At 38.0% G+C, this 23,902-nt stretch overlaps 2 protein-coding genes across 3 annotated transcripts in view; one reads left to right on the top strand and one right to left on the bottom strand.

The window, feature by feature from the left end:
* Positions 1 to 4,866: 4,866 nt before the first annotated feature.
* Positions 4,867 to 23,902, top strand: part of LOC135141032 (dynein axonemal heavy chain 1-like) — a 29,184-nt gene continuing 10,148 nt past the window's right edge. For both annotated transcript variants that reach the window (XM_064071845.1, XM_064071844.1), the window contains exons 1-16: positions 4,867 to 5,166; positions 5,224 to 5,331; positions 5,383 to 5,546; positions 5,724 to 6,053; positions 6,224 to 6,347; positions 6,401 to 6,533; positions 6,582 to 6,802; positions 6,849 to 7,492; positions 7,542 to 7,911; positions 7,965 to 9,019; positions 9,066 to 9,198; positions 9,247 to 9,474; positions 9,932 to 10,252; positions 10,462 to 11,461; positions 11,698 to 11,808; positions 11,860 to 11,951. In XM_064071845.1, coding sequence (XP_063927915.1) covers positions 5,140 to 5,166; positions 5,224 to 5,331; positions 5,383 to 5,546; positions 5,724 to 6,053; positions 6,224 to 6,347; positions 6,401 to 6,533; positions 6,582 to 6,802; positions 6,849 to 7,492; positions 7,542 to 7,911; positions 7,965 to 9,019; positions 9,066 to 9,198; positions 9,247 to 9,474; positions 9,932 to 10,252; positions 10,462 to 11,461; positions 11,698 to 11,808; positions 11,860 to 11,951 — 5,061 coding nt within the window. In that variant the 5' untranslated portion in view covers positions 4,867 to 5,139. The remainder of the gene's footprint in view (positions 5,167 to 5,223; positions 5,332 to 5,382; positions 5,547 to 5,723; positions 6,054 to 6,223; positions 6,348 to 6,400; positions 6,534 to 6,581; positions 6,803 to 6,848; positions 7,493 to 7,541; positions 7,912 to 7,964; positions 9,020 to 9,065; positions 9,199 to 9,246; positions 9,475 to 9,931; positions 10,253 to 10,461; positions 11,462 to 11,697; positions 11,809 to 11,859; positions 11,952 to 23,902) is intronic.
* Positions 12,063 to 23,838, bottom strand: Cnmar (CNMamide Receptor). The gene is made up of 6 exons (XM_064071847.1): positions 23,305 to 23,838; positions 20,543 to 20,812; positions 18,213 to 18,330; positions 15,602 to 15,707; positions 15,098 to 15,322; positions 12,063 to 12,201 (listed from the first exon to the last, which is right to left on the bottom strand). Coding segments are annotated over exons 1-6 (1,218 nt in total). The 5' UTR covers positions 23,803 to 23,838; the 3' UTR covers positions 12,063 to 12,200.

Raw genomic sequence — 23,902 nt, 5'->3', positions numbered from 1 at the left:
TATCGAAATTTTTGAAAATTCGATAAATTAGGCATTTCGTACCGATTTTTTCGAAAATGTCGCTCCGTGACCATCAACAGCCTATATTTTTGGAATCAGCACGTCAAGATCTACGTCCCTGAATTTTTTCAGAATTTTTAAACGATTTTTTCAAAAGTGAAAATTTTCCAATGGTCCCCCCTTCTTCAAATTTCGCCGAAATTTTGACATTTTCGAAACCTAACTGAGTACATTTTCTTGTAGATTTCGAGCTCTAGAATTCACTTCCGGCTTCGATTCTTTGATAGCTGCAACCGTTTTTCCAGAATCGACGGTTGAAATATCGAAATTTTTGAAAATTCGATAAATTAGGCATTTCGTACCGATTTTTTCGAAAATATCGCTGCGCGACCATCAACAGCCTATATTTTTGGAATCAGCACGTCGAGATCTACGTCCCTGAATTTTTTCAGAATTTTTAAACGACTTTTTCAAAAGTGAAAATTTTCCAATGGTCCCCCCTTCTTCAAATTTCGGCCAAATTTTGACATTTTCGAAACCTAACTGAGTACATTTTCTTGTAGATTTCGAGCTCTAGAACTCACTTCCGGCCTCGATTCTTTGATAGCTGCAACCGTTTTTCCAGAATCGACGGTTGAAATATCGAAATTTTTGAAAATTTGATAAATTAGGCATTTCGTACCGATTTTTTCGAAAATGTCGCTCCGCGACCATCAACAGCCTATATTTTTGGAATCAGCACGTCGAGATCTACGTCACTGAATTTTTTCAGAATTTTTAAACGACTTTTTCAAAAGTGAAAATTTTCCAATGGTCCCCCCTTCTTCAAATTTCGCCGAAATTTTGACATTTTCGAAACCTAACTGAGTACATTTTCTTGTAGATTTCGAGCTCTAGAACTCACTTCCGGCCTCGATTCTTTGATAGCTGCAACCGTTTTTCCAGAATCGACGGTTGAAATATCGAAATTTTTGAAAATTCGATAAATTAGGCATTTCGTACCGATTTTTTCGAAAATGTCGCTCCGCGACCATCAACAGCCTATATTTTTGGAATCAGCACGTCGAGATCTACGTCCCTGAATTTTTTCAGAATTTTGAAACGACTTTTTCAAAAGTGAAAATTTTCCAATGGTCCCCCCTTCTTCAAATTTCGCCGAAATTTTGACATTTTCGAAACCTAACTGAGTACATTTTCTTGTAGATTTCGAGCTCTAGAACTCACTTCCGGCCTCGATTCTTTGATAGCTGCAACCGTTTTTCCAGAATCGACGGTTGAAATATCGAAATTTTTGAAAATTCGATAAATTAGGCATTTCGTACCGATTTTTTCGAAAATGTCGCTCCGCGACCATCAACAGCCTATATTTTTGGAATCAGCACGTCGAGATCTACGTCCCTGAATTTTTTCAGAATTTTTAAACGACTTTTACAAAAGTGAAAATTTTCCAATGGTCCCCCCTTCTTCAAATTTCGCCGAAATTTTGACATTTTCGAAACCTAACTGAGTACATTTTCTTGTAGATTTCGAGCTCTAGAACTCACTTCCGGCCTCGATTCTTTGATAGCTGCAACCGTTTTTCCAGAATCGACGGTTGAAATATCGAAATTTTTGAAAATTCGATAAATTAGGTATTTCGTACCGATTTTTTCGAAAATGTCGCTCCGCGACCATCAACAGCCTATATTTTTGAAATCAGCACGTCGAGATCTACGTCCCTGAATTTTTTCAGAATTTTTAAGCGACTTTTTCAAAAGTGAAAATTTTCCAATGGTCCCCCCTTCTTCAAATTTCGCCGAAATTTTGACATTTTCGAAACCTAACTGAGTACATTTTCTTGTAGATTTCGAGCTCTAGAACTCACTTCCGGCCTCGATTCTTTGATAGCTGCAACCGTTTTTCCAGAATCGACGGTTGAAATATCGAAATTTTTGAAAATTCGATAAATTAGGCATTTCGTACCGATTTTTTCGAAAATGTCGCTCCGCGACCATCAACAGCCTATATTTTTGGAATCAGCACGTCGAGATCTACGTCACTGAATTTTTTCAGAATTTTTAAACGACTTTTTCAAAAGTGAAAATTTTCCAATGGTCCCCCCTTCTTCAAATTTCGCCGAAATTTTGACATTTTCGAAACCTAACTGAGTACATTTTCTTGTAGATTTCGAGCTCTAGAACTCACTTCCGGCCTCGATTCTTTGATAGCTGCAACCGTTTTTCCAGAATCGACGGTTGAAATATCGAAATTTTTGAAAATTTGATAAATTAGGCATTTCGTACCGATTTTTTCGAAAATGTCGCTCCGTGACCATCAACAGCCTATATTTTTGGAATCAGCACGTCAAGATCTACGTCCCTGAATTTTTTCAGAATTTTTAAACGATTTTTTCAAAAGTGAAAATTTTCCAATGGTCCCCCCTTCTTCAAATTTCGCCGAAATTTTGACATTTTCGAAACCTAACTGAGTACATTTTCTTGTAGATTTCGAGCTCTAGAATTCACTTCCGGCTTCGATTCTTTGATAGCTGCAACCGTTTTTCCAGAATCGACGGTTGAAATATCGAAATTTTTGAAAATTCGATAAATTAGGCATTTCGTACCGATTTTTTCGAAAATGTCGCTGCGCGACCATCAACAGCCTATATTTTTGGAATCAGCACGTCGAGATCTACGTCCCTGAATTTTTTCAGAATTTTTAAACGACTTTTTCAAAAGTGAAAATTTTCCAATGGTCCCCCCTTCTTCAAATTTCGGCCAAATTTTGACATTTTCGAAACCTAACTGAGTACATTTTCTTGTAGATTTCGAGCTCTAGAACTCACTTCCGGCCTCGATTCTTTGATAGCTGCAACCGTTTTTCCAGAATCGACGGTTGAAATATCGAAATTTTTGAAAATTCGATAAATTGGGCATTTCGTACCGATTTTTACGAAAATGTCGCTCCGCGACCATCAACAGGCCATATCTTTGGAATCAGCACGTCGAGATCTACGTCCCTGAATTTTTTCAGAATTTTTAGACGACTTTTTCAAAAGTGAAAATTTTCCAATGGTCCCCCCTTCTTCAAATTTCGCCGAAATTTTGACATTTTCGAAACCTAACTGAGTAAATTTTCTTGTAGATTTCGAGTTCTAGAACTCATTTCCGGCCTCGATTCTTTGATAGCTGCAACCGTTCTTCCGGAATCGTCCATTGAAATATCGAAATTTTTAGAAAATCTCAAAAATTCGCATTTCGAATCGATTCTTTCTAAAATGTTGCTCCGTGACAATCGACACCCAATATTTTTGTAATCAGCGTGTCGAAATCTACGTCCCTGAAATTTTTCAGAATTTTTAGACGACTATTTTAAAAGTGAAATTTTTCCCAGTGGTTCCCCCCTTCTTCAAATTTCGGACAAATTTTGACATTTTCGAAACTTAACTGAATACATTTTCTGGTAGATTTCGAGCTCTAGAACTCACTTCCGCCCTCGATTCTTTGATAACTGCAACCGTTTTTCCGGAATCGTCCTTTGAAATATTGAAATTTTTTGAATATCTCAAAAATTCGCATATCGAATCGATTCTTTCAAAAATGTTGCTCCGTGACAATCGACACCCAATATTTTTACTTCCCGAGCGTAAGCAAAGGAAGTATTGTAATCGAGTCCGTCGGCCGACTCTCTACTTTTATGTTTTCTCGATCTTTCATGACTCCTAGAATACGAAGAAATAGGTCCCCCATTTCCGTCTGTCTGTCCGTCTGTCCGTCCGTCTGTCCGTCTGTCCGTCCGTCTGTCCGTCTGTCCGTCTGTCCTTCTGCCGTCCCGGATTTTTATTAGACATATTCTCCGACAGTACTGGACCGATTGTTGTGAAATTTTGTACGTATATTAGCAATATCATGTAGATGGTAAAACGCTAACCAAAATTTGTCTAACCATCCCCACCACTAATGCGATGACGTCACTTCAAAATTGTACATAGTAAATGGGTTTTAAATTGTATAAAATAACATATTACTATACATGTAGTTTACAATTCCGAATTGAGTTTTCACCCGAAACGTCCAGATTTTTGGAAAAAAAATCAAAATTATAAAACAACATTTTGAAATTTAATTTTGAATCTGCTTACCCGAATGCTTTGAAATGTTGCAAATGTTTTAAGGCTATAAAGAACATCATAAATCTTTAGTCACAATATATTTGGTTATCCCCTCCAAAAACTTGATGACGTCACCTCAAAAATTTGCAGAATAAATCATATCTAAAATGTACAAAATATGATGAGTCTGTACTTGTGATCTATCACTCCATTCATATTTTTTTTTATTTGCATATACAGGGTGACTCAAAAAAATTAATTAATCAATTAATGCTTCGCACGCCTTGTCCTTGTCCAAATTTTATTTTAGTTTTTCGTTTAGCATAATAATTAATAATACACTCTCATACTCCCAAACATATTTTCGGAGGTCAATAATTAGCACACAACCCCACAACGACCTAAACAGCACACTAAACAGTTCCACTACTTGCAAATTCCAAACACATTTGACACAAAACTGACAATGAAACAGTGATGCCAATCGGCAAAATAAATCTAACTTATATTATAGTATATTTTAAATGTCACGTTTGATTATCTAGACTTCCAAAAGATGATTTTCTTACCCCAATTGAATAAGACGAACGCTATGAAAAATGACGGAGGCGCACAAAAAAACTTCATTCAAAAGTTTAAACAGCAGCACTTCATTGGGACAGCAAACTCACTAAATTCCCGTTATTTCGAAAATCTGATTGGCTCTCAAATTTTAACTCAAGCAGGCTTAGAAAACAAGCGCTCGATTTGGCAAACGTCAAACAAAAATGAAGAAATCGGATCAACCACCGGAAAAAGTAGATATACTCTCAATTGCTGATGCAAAAGAAGCGAAAGCGAAAATCGCGAGGGTCGAAAACCCTTGCCGAGGCTATTACTCTGAAACAATAACAGAAGTCGACTACAGAGAAGATGGAGGGGAAATTCTATACGGGGGCGCAAAACGAACTAACTTTTTATGGAAAATTAAAACCGAGAAACACGCTCCCACTATCAAAAGCCTGCGACCGCCGAAAAGACACCTAGACTTGAAAGATGCTGAAAGATGGATGACCTTCGACGACGACGACTTCATCGTAAGTATAAAAATGCGCCTCACGGTAGCGTTATAAAACGATGAACTTACCTTCTAGGAGTTCTCCGTGGACACCTTCAAACCCAAAGTGCAGCTCCAACTGTCAGTTTACCCTTTGGAAGTTACCAGACCCGTGGCGACCGAAAGACTGCGGAGAGCCTACCAGGTGCGATTTTTCCACTACGGTTTTAGTGACAATTCAACGCTGTATATTTAGGCTAAAAGTATCAAAATCCTGCTGGACACGATCGGGATAAAGCCCGAGGACATGGTTTCGCTGCAGTTACTCCAGCAGTTTTACCCAGACAAAGTCCCTAAGGATGGTATAGCCACGAACTATCTGCCTCTGCAGTTATTTGACGACGAGGAGTACGATTGCAGGTATTCACAGCGATTTATTAAGACCGTTCATCTCGGGTTGCTTTAATCAGGAGCCACTTGTTTGCTTTCATTTATTGGATAAATAGAATTACGAAAATACCTCTGGCTTAAACGGGAAAATTTTATCCAGGTCACAAAATTTAAAATAAACGAATAAACATTTTTTTTCTCTTTAAGGACCCCCGAGAACTGGCTGGAGCTCGGCGTGATCAAAGGCACCCGCAACCCTCTCCCCGGCGAAGCTTTCGTACCTGTTGAGCCTCACGAAATCGAGCACTTCACAGAAGTTTACGACGTGTTTGCGAACTTGTGTCAATGGGTGAACGTGGCCGTGATGGATTACGACCCCGAGACCAAACTGTGGAAAATATTGACTCTGGATGGTACACGGCGAGAGGCCGAATTGCCGCGGATTTACGTCATGTTCAAAGCCGAAGACCCCGCAAATTTCGCCCAGAGGATCAGAGCGGCCGTTGAAAATAGGCGCATGGCGGAAGCGACGCTCAGGTGAGGAAGCGGCGAAGCGAAAGTTAAGTGGCTTATTAAAACAGAAAAGGGGATGAAGTGGCGTGTTTGAAGAATTTGCGATCGGATTTCTACGAACTGGGGGTTTCGATTGTGTGCGGGAAAATGGTGGATGCGCCGGGAAGAAATTAGTTTGATTTTTTTTTTTATAGATACAAGTTTTATTTGAATACGATGCTCCTTGTGGATATTCCAAAAGTTGGAGACGAGATCTTGCAGAAAATATATGTTTTGGTGACTAGAAATAAAGACGAAGAAATTCCAATTTGGGGTCAAGTTAGTACTTAGAGAGACTCATTAGACCAATTTGTACCTTAACTAAATTCTAGCTCGTGAAACAAGTGCAATTTGGCTATCAAGAAATCCACTGCGATCTACAGTTTCGACTAGACGCACTAAAAGACCCCAGATTATTTCATTATACAAATCTAGCTACAAAAGAATGGGAGGAGAGCCTCAAAGGTTCCCACTTATTCTTGAAAATCGACGTTCTATTAGTTAAATTTTCAGTCATCTCGAAAATCAAAACCGGGATGAAATCCTTTACAGGAATGTCCAACTACTTCAAATGGATGAGCATCTACGTCATCCCCGAAACCTTCCGAGCCATGTTCTTAGTGGTAGGAGAATGTCTGAAAGTCGAGAAGATGTCCCTCTTCACCAAAAGCTACGGAATCAAACACATAACCCTTGACGAATTCGAAGGTGTTCAAACCCAGTGCACCAACAACGTAACATCAAACTCCCGAAACCTCAAAGTTTGACACACGCTTTCAGGTCATCCAGTATCTGCAGGTCCAGTGGGTAGAAACTATCGTTTATAACATCAGAATGTGCCTGAGGGACGTCGGCAAAGGCTGGTTCGACATCAACGTCTACAACTCGTTCATCTACCAAATCTCCAAACTCAGTCGTTTCATGGAGTTGGTCAAATACCGAATGCAGTATACTTTGCGCATCCTAGTTTTAAATTCGATTGAAATGTTTATAGATTTGGTCGAGACTCCGTGTTTGCCTTGTCTTGAAGTGGAAGACGACTTCGTGTGGGGGCCCAATTTACTCGACAGTCCTTTCGTGTCTAGAGCATCCGCCATTTTTATTTTGCAGTTAAAGATGGACGAAAACGGTGCCTTTTATTCAACGAACTTGGAACAATTCGCAAAAGTTTTGCTCAAACTGTACGACAATGGTTTGACTTTAACCCACAAAGTCAAGCAGGTGCACCCCTTCCTTTTGACCAACTTGAATTTCCCCAAAGACTTGACTCTTTCTTCCGTCGGTTTATTGGCAGAGGAGGTAGTAAGCGTGAGGGATAGATTCATCTTCGCCTACGCCAAAGCCGTAATACCTTTAATAGCGTTTGCGAAAGAGTTTCAAATCTACATAGAGCTTCTGGTTCTGGACGTCAAAGCATACGTCGAGTAGCTAGGTGGTTTTAAGTTAGAGCTTGTAAGGATTTGGTGTTTGCAGGAAATTCAGAGACGAAAACCACACAGCGTCAGAAGTGAAGGAGGAAATTTCATTCCATTGTAGAATGAAAGCGAATTTGGAAGCTACCTTACCGACGACTATCATTGTCGGACCGTTTTTTGTAACGATAGAGCAGCTTCGCAGTTTTTTAATCAATAAACGCCAAGACATCGCATCGAAGCTCTTGGACATGTTCTGTGCGAGAATGAAGCAGTGTTTTTTAGACGTGTTAGAAGAATATAACAGAATCTACGAAAAACTTAACGAAAAACCGGACAATATAGAAGCTGTGTTTGAAATGCGTGACTGGATGGAGACCATACCCATGATGGTACGAGCCCAGGAGGATTTAGTCCGACGCTATCTAATCGTGAGTGGTTCTTGTCACCAAAAATCTATCTCTTGTCAAAAACTTTCTCAAAGGAGTACGACGTGCTGGACCACTTCTGGTACAACCTCCCCCAAGAAGACTTCGAAAACAAGTGGGAAGCAGTCGGTTGGCCGCATCGCCTCACCAAAGAAATCGAACTAATCGAGCAGTACCTCAAAGAAGAAGAAGAGCGATTCTACAAGATCCAACTCAACGATGAATACACCCTCCAAGACAAGATCGAAACTCTAACCAGCCAAGTCGTGCAAATGTCCAAACAAAAAGACTTCAGTAAAGTGCACGAGATAGCCGTCGACGTGCGACGTCTGTGGAAGACTCTGAAGGACGCCCAAGAGCAAGGCCAGCTCTTGAACCAGAGGCAAAAGCTTTTCGGGGTTCCGGTGGTACCCTTCGACCACCTTACCAAGTTAATCAAAGAGTTCGAACCCTACAAAACCCTCTGGATCACCGCTTCCGACTGGCTCCGCGCGCACGAAATGTGGGTGGACAACCCTCTGACAAACGTCGATGGCGACAGCGTCGAACGCACCGTCACCGACATGTACAAGACGATCGTCAAGTCGGTGCGGGTCTTCGCGGAGATCGAAGCCGTCCAAGAGGTGGCAATTCAAATCAAAGAGCAAATAGAAGAGTTCAGGCCATTGATTCCGCTGTTGTTGAGTTTGAGAAACCCGGGGATGCGCCAAAGGCACTGGGATGCTCTAAAGGACGCGACGGGTATGGACATCGTGATGACGCCGATTTTGACCTTCCAGGATTGTCTGAACATGGGGATCGCCGAGCACATTGACAAGCTGGTGGATATCGGGGACGAGGCGAGCAAGGAGTATAACGTGGAGCATACTTTGGAGAAGATGATGGAAGAGTGGCAGAATTGTAAGATGGAGTTGACGCCTTATAAAGATACGGGGACTTATATTATGAAGATTTCGGAAGATATTCAGCAGATGCTGGATGACCACTTGGTGTTGACGCAGCAGATCAGTTTTAGTCCGTTTAAGGGACCGTTCGAGGCGGAAATAAATCAATGGGAGGAGAGTTTGAAGACTACTTCGGACGTGATCGAGGAGTGGATGGACGTGCAAAAGTATGCACTTTTGGAGGTTAGGTAGTCGTTTCATTGGGTTTTACAGGCAGTGGATGTATTTGGAGCCTATTCTGACCAGTGAGGATATAAGGGTTCAGCTTCCGGCCGAAAGCAAGAAGTACGGTTCGATGGAGAGGACCTGGCGCAGGATTATGAGAGGGGCTCGTGATAATCCATACGTAAATTCGTTGTTGTTTGGTTTGGCGTCGATCATTATAGTTTTGTAGATTATAAAATACTGCGCGGATCGTAAATTGTACGAGAGTTTGAAAGATGCCAACCATATTCTGGACATAGTTCAGAAAGGTCTGACTGATTACTTGGAAACCAAACGGATGGTGTTCCCACGTCTCTACTTTCTTAGTGATGACGAATTGTTGGAGATTCTTTCCCACGCGAAGAATCCGTTGGCGGTTCAGCCTCATTTGCGTAAATGTTTCGAAAATATAGCAAGGGTAAGTGAAACTATTTATTAGTTTCCCATCTTTGTCCACACCCTTAGTCCGTCACTGGCAATCAACACAACAACGCCATCCACCTCAATATAATTGCATCATTACTTTCGCCTTGTTATTTTGATGCGTCGCGACGGCAATTTCATTTCCGTCCAGTCGAACGAAATGTCCAACTTCATCGAGCACGTTAGACAAATATGTATTCAGGATTTCTCAATTTTTTCATATCCGTCTTTGAATTAAAGATGTCACATGTTTTTTTCCATCGATCAAATCGCGATGTCCTACTTACCATGTTTTGCACCGACGTAAACAACAAACGTTGCATGAAAACATTTTTTTTTCAAGAACAATAAAATTAAATATTTACAAAAAATATAAACCTGGCATTGCGTAACTCTTTGTTTTGAAAGGAAAACAACATGTTTTCGTCTATTGTTAATCAAGGTATTTCCAGCTCAAATTCGAGGAGGACCTTTGTATCACCCAAATGTTCTCCGGAGAGGACGAATGCGTCGACTTAACCCCGACGTTGTATCCTACTGCGAACGTCGAACATTGGCTGCTTTTGGTTGAAAAGAGTATGAGAAACACAATCAGGACTATTCTGGGAAATGCTTTGAAAACCATAAATGAGCGATCAAGGGCGGATTGGGTCCTGGAGTGGCCGGGACAGATAGTGATTGCGGGAAGCCAGACGTTCTGGACAGCGGGGGTCGAAAAAGGGATCATCGACGACGCTTTAGACCAGTTCCTGCAGGATGTTGTTCTGGTTAATGTAAATATTACTTTTGCTCGAATTCAAGTCGTTATGGCGAAAAGAGATTCCGGTCCTTGGTTAATTTAAGTTGACTAATTGATACTCGAAATGAGATCGATGAGTTCGGAAAGTCGAGTTGTTTGTTCTGGGCTTAAAATTTAAGCCGCTTCTTGCTGGAGATTATTTTTATTATCGGAACGTTTTCGGTAGATACTTTCTCTTTTTAGTTGGACGCCCTCCGCGGCCTCGTCAAGGGCGCCCTTTCGTTCCTCCACCGCGAGGTCCTCTCCGCCCTCATCGTCATCGAGGTGCACGCCCGCGACGTCACCCAGAACCTCGTCAATCTTTCCATCACCAACATCAACGACTTCGATTGGATTAGTCAGCTGCGGTACTACTGGGTCGAGGGTGAACTCAAGGTGCGCGCCGTCAACGCCGAGTTCCAGTACGGCTACGAGTACCTCGGGAACAGCGGCCGCCTCGTCATCACGCCGCTCACCGACCGCTGCTACCTCACCCTCACCGGCGCCCTCCACCTCAAGTTCGGCGGCGCGCCCGCCGGGCCCGCCGGCACCGGCAAGACCGAGACCACTAAAGATCTAGCCAAAGCCATGGCGCTGCAGTGCGTCGTCTTCAACTGTTCCGACCAGCTGGACTTCATGGCAATGGGGAAGTTCTTCAAAGGATTGGCGAGCTCGGGCGCGTGGGCCTGCTTCGACGAGTTCAACCGGATCGACATCGAAGTCCTGTCGGTAGTAGCGCAGCAGATCACCACGATCCAGAAGGCGCAACAAGCGCGACTGGACGTCTTCATCTTCGAGGGGTCGGAGATCGTGCTGAAGGACTCGTGCGCGGTTTTCATAACCATGAATCCGGGGTACGCCGGAAGGACCGAGCTTCCGGATAATTTGAAAGCGCTATTCAGGCCGGTGTCGATGATGGTGCCCGATTATAGCTTGATTTCGGAGATTTCGCTGTTCTCGTTTGGGTTCAGTAACGCCAAGTTGCTGGCGAATAAAATCACGACGACTTTTAAGTTGAGCTCAGAGCAGTTGAGCACGCAGGATCATTACGATTTTGGGATGAGGGCGGTCAAGACGGTGATCGCGGTAGCCGGGAATCTGAAGAGGGAAAAGCCGAATATGCACGAGAGCCAGATTTGTTTGAGAGCGCTGAGAGATGTCAACGTGCCCAAGTTCCTCAAGGACGACCTCAAGCTGTTTAATGGTAAGACAGACCAACACACCAGGAACTGCTATTTTGAAAATCGGGTTGCAACTATTTTTTCGTTTAACTCCGTAACTGTAAGTCTGACAAAAAGAAAATTGTAAGGAACATTTTTATAGGTGATACCATGATCTACAACTTTTGTTAACAACTTTGTCAAGTAGCGTTAATAATAAAAAGTTATTATGGGAAATCTAAAAAAATTAGGGGACGACTATTTACATCATTTTTTTCAGGCATCGTGTCTGACCTGTTTCCCCGGATGGTGGAGGAGGCGGTCGACTACGGGGCCCTCGAGAAATCCATCCGCGCTTGTGCCCTCCAGAAGGGCCTGCAGGACGTCGACGGTGAGTGATCCAGCCAAGAGATCCCGCATATGTTGTCAATCTAAATTGCAGAATTCGTCCGTAAAGTAATCCAATTATACGAGACCACAATAGTCCGACATGGATTAATGTTAGTCGGACCGACGGCGTCCGGGAAAACAAAGGTAGGGTACAAAATGTAAGAAACATTCTTTCCACGTTAATTTATTTACGCAATTCATTCGTTTCGCCTCGCCTCCGTCAATAAAAACGAGTGAATAATGAATGTCGGGGAGCAATTTTTAAATCATTTATTCCAACATCGAGGACATACATTTTTGTGGTGGAACGTTCAACGTTCAACAAGGTTAAAAAATATCAAAATTCTTCGCTGATCACGCTTGGTGTGGACCCTCTGGTTTCGGTCAGTTCTTTCTGGAAAAGGAAAAAAAGCGATGGACTAGTGTTAAATAAAAATAGATTTGAATCATCATAACGGATAAGTGATAATAATCGGGATGTTAATAAAGCTAAGTTGCGAGGGGTCTTTCCGAACTGGTCATTCAAGCGAAGTGGAGACCCTAAAAATAACGCTGTTTATGTTTGTCGTTATTATACTTACATTTCCATCATCGTAATTAAAAAAAAGTTTGATGCTTATATTTAAAATGTCGGCGTCAGGTTTTTGTGTAACCTGATGTTAAAAGAGTTTATGTTTACTTTTGCGTTTTTAAAGTCGCTACTTAAGTTTAGTTTAGTTTGACTATGTGAGGGGCTAAATTTAAAGATCTGCCATTGACCTTTCTTATAGTTGGACGGTTACATTGTGTAGACGACTAGATTTGTTTCCCTCGAGAAATACCACATCATATGATCGATAAAAAGTCGTCTAGTAAGATGTGAAATTTATTAAAAAAAAATGTTTGTTTTGCAGTTATTTGACAACTTTTACATTTTACTTCTCGAGCGTAAGCTAAGTATTTTAATCGAGGCCATCGGGTTATTTTTATGTCTTTTGCGATTGCATAACTCCTAGAGTACGAAAAAGTAGGTCGCCCGTTTCCGTCTGTATATCTGCCTGCCGTCTGCCCGGATTTTTATTAGACAAATAATCTTCCAAACTATAGGACCAATTGTTGTCAAATTTTATATGTATGCTAAGAATATCATGCAGATGCTAAAACACTAACCAAAATTTTTCATTTCTCAATTTTTCGATGCTGCAGTTTTGGAACTTTCCACTTTTTTAATTCTGCGATTTCTCAATTTTTCGATATTTCAGTTTTGAGATTTTTCAATATTTCAATTTTTTAATGTCCCGATTTCTCAATTTTTCAATTTTTCGATTCTTCAATTCTTTAAATATTAGATTTTTCGATTTCTTGACTCTTCAGTTCTTCGATATTTATATTTTTGAAATTTTCGAATTTTTAAACTTTTGATTTTTCGATTTTTCAATGTTTTGGTTTCAGAATTTTTTCATTTTTCGCTTTTTCGATTTTCCAATCTTTCGAGTTCTCGATTTACTGAGATTTTTATTTTTTCATTTTTCAAATTTTAGAATTTTTAAACATTTAGACTTTCCAGTTTTTTGAAGTTTCTATTTCTCGATCTTTCAATTTTTTGATTTTCCAATCTCTCGAATTCCCGGTTTATTGAGATTTCCATTTTTCAATTTGTGGGTTTTAGATTTTCGGAATTTTTTAAATTTTTTATTTTCTGAAATTTATGATTGATTTTTCGATTTTTCAATTTTACGGTTTTTAAATTTTTCCATCTTTCACTTTTTCGAATTTCCAATTTTTCGAGGTCTCGATTTATTGTGATTTCTATTCTTTAATTTTTCGATTTTTCAGTTCTTCGATATTTCTATTTTTCAAATTTTCGAATTTTTAAACTTTATATTTTTCAGTTTTTAAATCTTTCAATATCTCGTTCTTTCGATTTTTCGACTTCTCGGTTTTAGATTTTTCGATTTTTCAATTTTTCGTTTTCACTTTTTCGATATTTTAATTTTTATTTTTTTAAATTTTAGATTCCTCCGTTTCTTGATTTAATTTTTTACTTCTTCGACAATTCTATTCTTCAATTTTTCGAATTTTTAAATTTTAGATTTTTCAGTTTTTTAATGTTTCGGTTTCTTGATCTTACAATTTTTCGATTTTTAAAATTTTTGATTTTTCGATTCAAGTTTCCGGTTTTTAAATTTTTCGATTTTTCAATTTTTCGAGTTCTCGATTTATAGAGATTTCGGAATTTCAATTTTTCCATTTTTGGATTTAAAATTGTTTTTAATTTCAAATTTTACAGTTTTTCAATTTTTAACTTTCTGATTTTTTCGAATTCTCGACTTAATTTCTCGACTTTTTTTTTAATTTTTAAAATGTTAGATTTTTGAATTTCCCAATTTTTCATTTCTTTGATATTTCTATATTTCAGTTTTTCGAATATTAGATTTTTCATTTTTTATGTTCCAATTTCTCTATCGTTCGATTTTTCAATTTTTGAAGTTCGAGTTTTTCAGTTTTTCGATTTCCCAATTTTTCGTCATTTCAGTTTTGAAATTTTTCAATTTGTCTATTTTTCAGTTTTTCGATTCTTCAATTTGTCGATTTTTTAAATTTTTGATTTTTCGATTTCTCGGTTTTCGATTTTTCAATTTTTCGGTTTTTAAATTTTTTAGTTTTTCGATTTTTCAATATTTCGACTTCTGGATTTATGGAGATTTCTATTTTTCAATTTTTCAATTAATCGTTTTCAATTAATCGTTTTTTTTTAATTCTAAATTCTTTAATTTATCATTTTTTAACTTTTCGGTTTTTCCATTTTGGGCCATTTGGATTTCTGAATTTTTCGACTTCTCGACTTTTCGGTTTCTCGTTCTTTTGATGTTTCGTTTCTGCCACTAAATTCAGTTGAAATTACCTTCGACTAATTTTTAATTTATTTAAAACATAAAAAAAAATAACCAGAAATGTCAAACTGATTAGCATGAACAAGGAACTTGTTATTAGTGTTAAAACATCCCCACTGGAAGTAAGAAAAAAAAACACGTGCACTAGATTTGTAAAAAGCAAAGTAAACCGCGATGTCGCTGAGCTGAGGTAATTTGGTCACAATATGACCCTGATTAAAGTGAATCGCATCGGTGCAACGGCTTTGATTCAACATTTTGCCTTTGATCTTTGCCGTGAAAGCACCGATTACATCGCCAGTGTGGCCCGAAACCCGCATTGGATCACCAAAACTCCCTAACTTGCGTCGCAGTTTATAATTCCGGGCGACGTTTTGTAAAAGCACTACAGCCATCTCAACCAGATTGTTGTCTTACCATTTACTATAAAACGGTGTTCCCGCTAATCTCTTCAAGTTGCTCCTCAAAAGTTGCCATAAACAACGTCGGAACGTCACCCCGCACATGGCGTAAAGCAAGAAGTTTATGCTGAAGTTGGTGTAATAAAGCAACATGGCCAACTGCTGTACGCAGTAGAGGGTTTCAGGCGGCTCCTTCTCCTGGAGCGTGAAACCGAAATACACCGACAGGCGGATTACATAACTGGAAAAGAGAAATTACGAATTATAAAAAAGCGATTCTATTTAAACGCACATTTCTCATGAAAATGACAGTGATTGCGTAAGAAAAAATCTCAAATATTCTAATGTTGATGTTGGAGACTTTTATAAACATCTCGATTTAAACACGGGCATAAAAATCGAGGATGATGATGATGGGATGAGAGGTTCAGGTTTCGTTTTGATGCCGCTTTGGATAATTATCGGATTGGCAATTAAATGAGGGGTTTGGTGGTAATTTCGGTGATTAGGTGACACCCACCTGGGTGAGTTGAGTGCTACGAACACAGAAGATATCAGAAGAAGCATTTTGGTTATGTTCTGCTGGCTTTTCGCGGACGCCACGTTCCGAGCGGACATTTTTATATCTGAAAGAAAGGAGAACGTTAATGGGGTTTACAGACTTGTACAAATTTAGATTTTATTTGTTTTATTTATTTGTTAGTTAGTTTGTTTTCTTAAGGGGAATTAACTCCGATAACATCCGATCTGTTCAACAAGAATACATATTTTATAATTATTACGCACAGTGCCGACAGTGTAAACGTAACAAATGATGTATGGATATAATAAATATTAAAATAATAATATACGCTGCAAACTTGAGGTATAATATCCATGCAAAAGTTGAACTCTTTGTTTAATAAGAGTTTCATTTCGTATTTCCGCAAGTTTATTAGTAAATTTTAATTTTCAACTTCATGTTTTCTGTTTCAACTGTTGCAGAAGTGCTTCCAGTTATTAAACATGCAAAGAGCTCGTTTCAAATCGTCAGTTTCAAGCGAAAAGTTTTAACTGGGAATTTCCATTGAGACTATTATTTTCCTCAAACCAGTTGGTTTCAATTTAAGTCTCCCGTTTCCGTTTGTCTGAGTGTCAGTCTGTTTTGATCCTAGACATCAAGATTTTTGGGAAAAAAAAATCAAAATTGTAGGGGTATAACAGTTTTACGATATTTCAGTTTTGCGATTTTTCAGTTTTTTCTTTAATTTTTCAATTTATCGATTAGTCAATTTTTCTATTGAAAAAAAAAAATAGTTTTGGGATTTTTGAAATTTTTTATTCTTCAATTCCTCGATTTTTAAAATTTCCAATTTCCCGATTTTTTATTTTTCGATTTCTCAATTTTCCGTTGTTTCAGTTTTAGGGTTTTTCAATTTTTGGATTCTTCAATTTTTACATTTTTTCGTTTTCTCAATTTTTTGATTAATCGATTTTTCGATTTCTCGATTTTTCGAATTTGCAGTTCTTCAGTTTTTCGATTTTTAGGATTTGGAATTTTTCGATTGTTGGATTTTCAATTATTCGATTTCCCAATTTTTCAATGTTTGAGTTTTCGGATTTTTCAATTTTTCGATTCTTCAATTTTTCTTCGTTTTTTCAATGTTTCGATTTTTAAATTTTAGTTTTTTCAGTTTCTCAATTTTTGGATTTTTTTGTGTTTTGAACTCTCAATTTTTCAATTTTTCGATTGTACAATTATTGTTCAATACGTATTATAATTTTTCAATTTTGAAAACTTTAGATTTTCTAATTTCTCGATTTTTCAGTTCCTCAATATTTCAGTTTTTCAACTCTTCGAATTTTTAAATTTTTCGATTTTTCAATCTTCCGAGTTCCCGATTTATTGAGATTTCGATGTTTCGATTTTCCGATTATTGAATTTTTCGATTGCTGGATTTCTATAATATTTAAAATTTTTCAATTTTTAACTTCTCGATTTTTTCGAGTTCTCGATTTTTCGACTTTTCGATTTCTCGATTTCTCGATATTTTTGTTTCGTTTTCCCCTGTTTCAGTTTTTCAATTTTTGGATGTCCCGATTTTTCAGTTTTTCGATTCTCAAATTTTTCGTCATTTGAGTTTTAAATTGTTCAATTTCTAAATTTTCAGTTTTTCGATTTTTTAAATTATAGATTTTTCGATTTCTCGGTTTTTCAACTTTTCGATTTTTTCGACATTTTGATGTTTCGATTTTTAAATTTTGGATTTTTCAAATTTTCGATTTTTCGATGTTTCAGTTTCTCGATTTTTTAACTTCTCGAAATTTTAATTTTCGAATTTTTAAAATTCTAGATTTTTCGATTTCTCAATTTTTTTGAATTCTAAAGTTTTTGATTTTTCCGTTTATTGATTTTCCATTGTTCCGGTTTTTTAAATTTTGGATCTTCCGATCGGTTTTTCAATTTTTAGATTTTTGGTGTTTTTCGATTTCTCGATGTTTAAAATTTTTCGATTCACCACTTTTTTGATATTATAATTTTTAAATTTTTTAAATTTTAGAGATTTCTCCATTTCTCGATTGTTCCATTTTTTAGTTCTCAATATTTCTATTCTTCAATTTTTTGAGTTAAAATTTTTTTTTAATTTTCCGATTTCTCAATTTTACATTTTTCCACTTTTCGGTGTTTGAGATTTCTCGATTTTTCAAGTTTTCGATTTCTCGATTTTTCAAATTTTCGGGAGTCAAACTATCCATGCTTTATAGATTTCATAAAACAATAAAACGCAGCCGGTGTTGCAAGCACCGTAGCGAATACAAGAGAAAGCACCGAAGCACTCACATTTAACAAAATCAACACACCGGTTAGGCAAATTTTAATCAGACCACCCACTTGCATCGAATAAAATAACCGTACGTGGACGTTCCATTTGACGCCACGTTATTACAATTACGTCCTCCAGAAATTCCGCTTTAATATCCTGCGGTGAGCCGTCAAATATTTGGTTGAAAACTTCACCACGTTACACAACAAATATCGTCGAGCTTTGAACTACAGAAAGCAATACCGTCCTACCTTCAATTATCCTCTAATCACTTCATAACGAGAGTCTAAAATTCCAATAACTCGAACTAAACTTGAAAACACTCACGTATACAAGGACACCTCTCCAGCTGGTTATTGTTGAATTTCTTGATGGACCGCCACGGATTGGATTTTTGCGAGATGTGGGATTGCTGGGAGCCCTGCCGTCTGTTGGAACTTCCGCTCTGGAAAATAAAGCACATTTCTTAGCGTTTTTCTGGGTCGTGACGTTAACGTGTTTTTCCATTAGTAGAGTGTTGTTTCGACTGATAAATAGCGTCACATCCATATGGCCGCATTTTATGTAAAAATGCACTCGTGTAATTACGCGTGAGTACCGACGGCGATTAGGATTATTGAAAAGTTGGCGCGGTTTAGGCAGCTTGAGCTTTCGCGATAAGGGGCACAAAAATGACGAGAGCTCGTTAAAATTCCGGGCGTATTTGCAATAATCTACATTTTAAAAGACTTGTCGGAGCTTTTGTCCGACGAGAGCTTTTCGCACATAATGAGCTTTTAGGTTTGAGGGCAAAGATTGCGACGATATTAGACGCAGGATCGCTTAGTTTTAAAAAGGAGTTAATTATACATCCTTTGCAGGAGTGCAGCGTTTTGTTCTATTCAGTTATTCAGTTGGTATGACTGCGAGTGACACAAACATGTTGTTGGTCGGACTAGACACAGAAATATTTGTCACTTAACAGCATGTGTTTATAAGCGATTCTGTTACTCTAAACTTGCCCCTTTTTCTAAATTATCCCTTAATAAAAACCTACTCGACTTCACGAGTTAATCTCGGCTTAACTTTATGATTAAACTTGCCCCAACTTCCACTAAGCAATTAGCTCCTAGTCACAACAAAACTGCTCACAAAATCACCATTCCCATGACTCACCACATAAATCAAACGGATATTCGTATCAATTTTTGCTGCGTAAACTCTCAACAATCCGCGAAGTGTTTAAAAGATTCTAATTTTAATACAACGCAAACAAAATGTGATTTGATAATAAAAGCGCGCAAAACAACACGGAAAAATGGCTTTTTTTCCGGAACCCGTACGATTCCGATCGAAAAAAATAAACTAGTCCTTGTAATGCTGGTTGATTAATCATCCTTTACACCTACGTCGCGGGCATTCAAAACAGCCGACTAATTCGATGTCGAATTGATGGACGGTTCGCGGGGGGGTAAAAATCGATAAGAAAATTGGAAGGGTGCGTCACATGAACGCAGATTTAAATCGAGAAATTTAATTTGCTCGGACGAATCGGCCACTCGACCGCCGCCTCGTCGACTAAATTGTTACTAAAAAATTACTTCAACCCACTGTGTGTGAATATTCCGTTCATTAATAGATATCGTAAAAACGACATTAAGCCTCGGAATTTACTTTGGCGATTATTAGTGTATCAAATTTACGACGCGATGGTGACAAGGGGCGGATTAGCGCCGGATTTTCTGTTACATTAAGTAATAATCTCCGGAGTTTGGGCGAAAAAAATTCACGCGCCGCTGCTCTTTGTTTTGAATCAATTTGGGAAGTTGGTCCTTGCGCAAACACGTTAACTTTTGATGGTAAAATCGCCACGGCCATTTATTAGTGTAAATATTTACGGTCCGGAGTAAATCTTTTAGACGCGTATTACTTACAAAAGGATCGCACTTGAAATAAGCTTTGTGATGAACACTGACAAAGACGAAGCTACTTTTGATTGAATTTCGAGTAAATTTGATTTGTGGAAAAGCGAAGTATTACCGAGTTTTATTGAGAAAATTGAGATCAATTTTAGAGGACTGAACTCGTAAAAGGCTTTGATGGGATTGACTTCGTTAGGGCGGTAGACTTTCACGGACGTAGCGAAAATGAGGACAGTTTATATCGCAACAAATGCTCAGCTGTCACCAACTACCATAACTATGAGAAAAGAATCCATCACACTCGTGAAGTCGTGATGGAGTTGAACAGATGTGATCTCCGCTGTGTGTACAGGAAATAATCAATTTGTTTACCATCCGATCAAGAATCAGATTAGATTGCATTAGATAGTGTGTTGGGTTTTTATATTATGATGACATTTCAAACAACCCACAAGTTCGAACCTAAAACGCCCCAAACATTTCAAACTGGAAACGTCAATAGTACTTTTAACCCATGTTTATTACCACTTCGAACGCAAATAAACGACCCTAAACTTGACTAACACCTCTTACACAACGAAATTTGTTATTTTTGGCTAAATTGTATGACTCCTGTTTACCATTAAGTACGACATGTATACAGCATTAGTAACTTCCTCGTATAAACTCTGCACAAATCCACAACGATAAACTCACTCTCGGAGTTCTTTAATCGAGTTTCCGCTCAAATAATCGCAGAGATTAGTTATTATTTACCTGGGCGTTCGAGTGCTGCAACTCCGTTTTGTCCGTTTCTGTGTCCAGATACTCGTCAATCGAGCTCGCCTGGAGCCGCCTCCTAAACAACAACAAATTTCTTCCAATCATCATATTCATCGTAACGATGAGCACAAAGGGCACGATCAACGTCGCCACGGTGTCCACGAAATTAACTATCTTCATAAACTCGAAATAGGTAGGCCTCATTTCGCATTCGGGTTTATCGTCTTCCTTCTGGATGACCCCGGCGATCCAGAATAGGTACACCTGCGAGGAATTGTGTGTGTTATTTAAATCGCGATTGTGACTTTTGGCGAGCCCTTTCAGCCAATTAATTGGCCATCTTCAGGTCTTTAAAAGTTGCTTTTTGACAATTCTTGTTAATTTATTTTGAAAAACCAACGAATTCAAAAGTTTTTCAAAATAATACCGTAACTAAATATTTTTGTGCCACTGGTGATTAAATTCCTTCTTTAACCAAGCACTGGATCGATAAACTGGTGGTCGTAGAAAAAATATAATGTACAACCGTGTTTGGCTGATGCTGTAAACTTCTATCGAGTTTCGGTTAAAATTTAATCACGATTCTAAATTTTGATTTAGAAACATAAATTTGGAAATTTACAAATGTTATCATTATTTGATGAAAAATAGTACCTACAGCAGTGTTCAATATGATGGAAGTATTAATGAAGACTTAATGAATGTTTGAGATAACGTCATGAAGTTGTTGAAGTGGATAAGAAATAAGTTTTAATCAAGGCAGCTTTTGTTAAAGTTGGTGACAGGTTATTTCGACAGAACTTCCCTCGTCCTTGAAGTGCGGGCCAACAAATCCAGCAAATTCCAAATAGCTTCCAAGAACTTGGAAAACAGAAATCTAAAAACTGAAAAGTAAAAAAAAAATTTTAATCGGAAAATCTTGCTGTCAAGTAATCGAATAAAAAAATCGTAAATTCGACAAACTGAAAAATCGAAAAATCGAGAAATCGAAAAATCTAAAATTTAAAAAACTGAAAAATTGAGGAATTGAAAAACTGAATAATCGAGAAATCGAAACATCAAAATATCGAAAAAGTGAAAAATTAGAAAATTAAAAATTCAAAAGTCGAAAAACCTAAAATTCAAAAACGAGAAATCAAAAAATCCAAAATTTAAAAAATCGAATAATCGAAAAATCGAAAAACTGAAAAATGAAGAAATTGAAAAATTCATGTAATGAAACATCATAAGATCGAGAATTCGAAATAGGCGAAAATCGAAAAGTTAAAAATAGAAAAACTGAAATGTTTAAAATTTAAAATTTCGAAAAACTGAAAATTTTTAAAAATTAAAAATTAAAATATCAACAAAGAGTCCAAAAAGTAAAAAAAACTGAAAAATCTAGAAGTCAAATAATCGAAGTCGCAAAAAATCGAAAATTTAAAAAATCAAAAAATTAGAAAATCAAAACTCGAAAAATGTAAGATTTAAAACAAAATGTAAAAAAACCTAAAAAATCAATAAACTGGAAAATCAAAAATTTATAAATTCGACAAACTGAAAAATAGAAATATCGAAAAATCGAAACAACGAACAATCGTGAAATTGAGAAAAATGTAGAAACCGAGAAATCGAAAAATCTAAAATTTAAAAAATTGTAAAATTAAAGAATCAAAAAATGGCGAATTCAAAAAATTGAATAATCTCAAATTTAGAAACTCGAAAAAATAAAAATTTTAAAATATCGAGAAATGGAAAATTCGAAAGTTATAAAGTCGAGAAATCGAAAAGCCGAAAAATAAAAAATTCGAAAAGTTGTTATACATCTTTAATTTTTATTTTTTTTCAAGAATCTATATGCCTAAAGTAAAAACACAGATTCATAAACCACAAATGGAGGAGTACGTTATTTTATAAGAGTTAAATAACATTTATTGTTGTAAAATTTGCAGATAACGTCATTCCATTATTGGTGGGGGTGAGCAAACAAATTTTGGTTAGCGTTTTATCACATACATAACATTTCTAACATACGTACAAAATTTGACAATAATCGGTCCGGTAGTTTCGAAGATTATCTTACTAATAAACTCCAAACACACGGCAGAGAGACAGACAGACAGACTCTAGGTGTCATGAAACGTCTGAAAAATAAGAATGTAGCCAATCGCCCGATGGACTCGATTACAATACTTCCTAAGGTTACGCTCGGAAGTAAAAATTTTACAATATTTTATGGTCAAGACTGAAATCGCATACGTAGCGTTAAAAAAATAGAAGTATTGGTAAACCACAGATTCAAGCAGACAGGTATTTGGAATAATTTTCCTTAAAAATATTTTAATATTACGTCAAATTTTTTTAATATGATCAAACATCAATTGGTATTTCAATGTCTTTAATAAAATTGCTAAAAAATGGCGTAGAAACGGACAGACGGAAACGTGAAACCTTCAGTTTTTTTCTTACGAACTGAAGAATAACAAGCATTCGATTCTTTTGCGTCGCATCGTAGAAAGTAAAAAACATCAGGAAAAAATAATTGGCCACATTTGTTGATACTAAATCTTTACAGTTATGATTGTAAACAAAAATAGTTTGGCAGTTATGTGCCTACAGATCAATCGAGAAGAAAATATCACCCCATACTTTCATAATTTTCAAATTGCTAATCCCGCCACTTTTGTAGTGGCTTTTGAGCCAAAACGCTTCATTTTTGAAAAATTTTGAACTCGTGGTTTCCATAACGAAAACAACCTTCGTAAAACCGCCACTACCTGCGACACCATCGCCAGCGCCGTCAGCCCCAGCACCACCGCCTTCGCCCTGGACACCGTGCAGATGTGCGGCCTCTGCAGCGGCCACTGCACCGCTATGAACCTCTCCACCGTGAAGGCCACGATCAGCCAGACGCTCAACGAGGCGCACACCGAGCTCACATAGACGAAGAACTGGCACCAGCCGTCCGTGTTATACAAGTCGAAGACGTCGTTGAAGCTGCAGTGCACCACCAGCACGACGCACAGGAAGCCGAAGTCGGCGGCGGCCAGCGCCGCCAGGTAGCAGCTCGAACTACGCATCTTCAGGTGGCTGCTCAAGAACACCACGCACGAGAGCAGGTTGCCAACGAAGCCGACGCCGATGATCACCGGAATGTAGTAAGTGTGGAGGAGGCGCAGGTACGAGAAGAAGGCGCCGCAGTAGTAGCCGTGGGGGAACGTGGAGTTGACGAACTCGCCGGACAAGTTGCCGGCGAGCTGCAGGAGGTGGCGCATCGTGCACGACGTCGCGACGCGCACTAACTGCCGCACGCTCGTGCGGCGGCGACGGGCAACATGCGGCAGGTGCGTGCGGCGGGGGGCGGCGTTCTCGCGC

The sequence above is a fragment of the Zophobas morio genome, unplaced genomic scaffold (assembly GCF_036711695.1).
Source record: "Zophobas morio isolate AGI-343-1 ecotype UQ-CSIRO unplaced genomic scaffold, CSIRO_AGI_Zmor_V1 ptg000041l, whole genome shotgun sequence".
In the NCBI taxonomy this organism is placed as follows: Eukaryota; Metazoa; Arthropoda; class Insecta; order Coleoptera; family Tenebrionidae; genus Zophobas; species Zophobas morio.
This window is presented reverse-complemented; position numbering and strand designations above follow the sequence as displayed.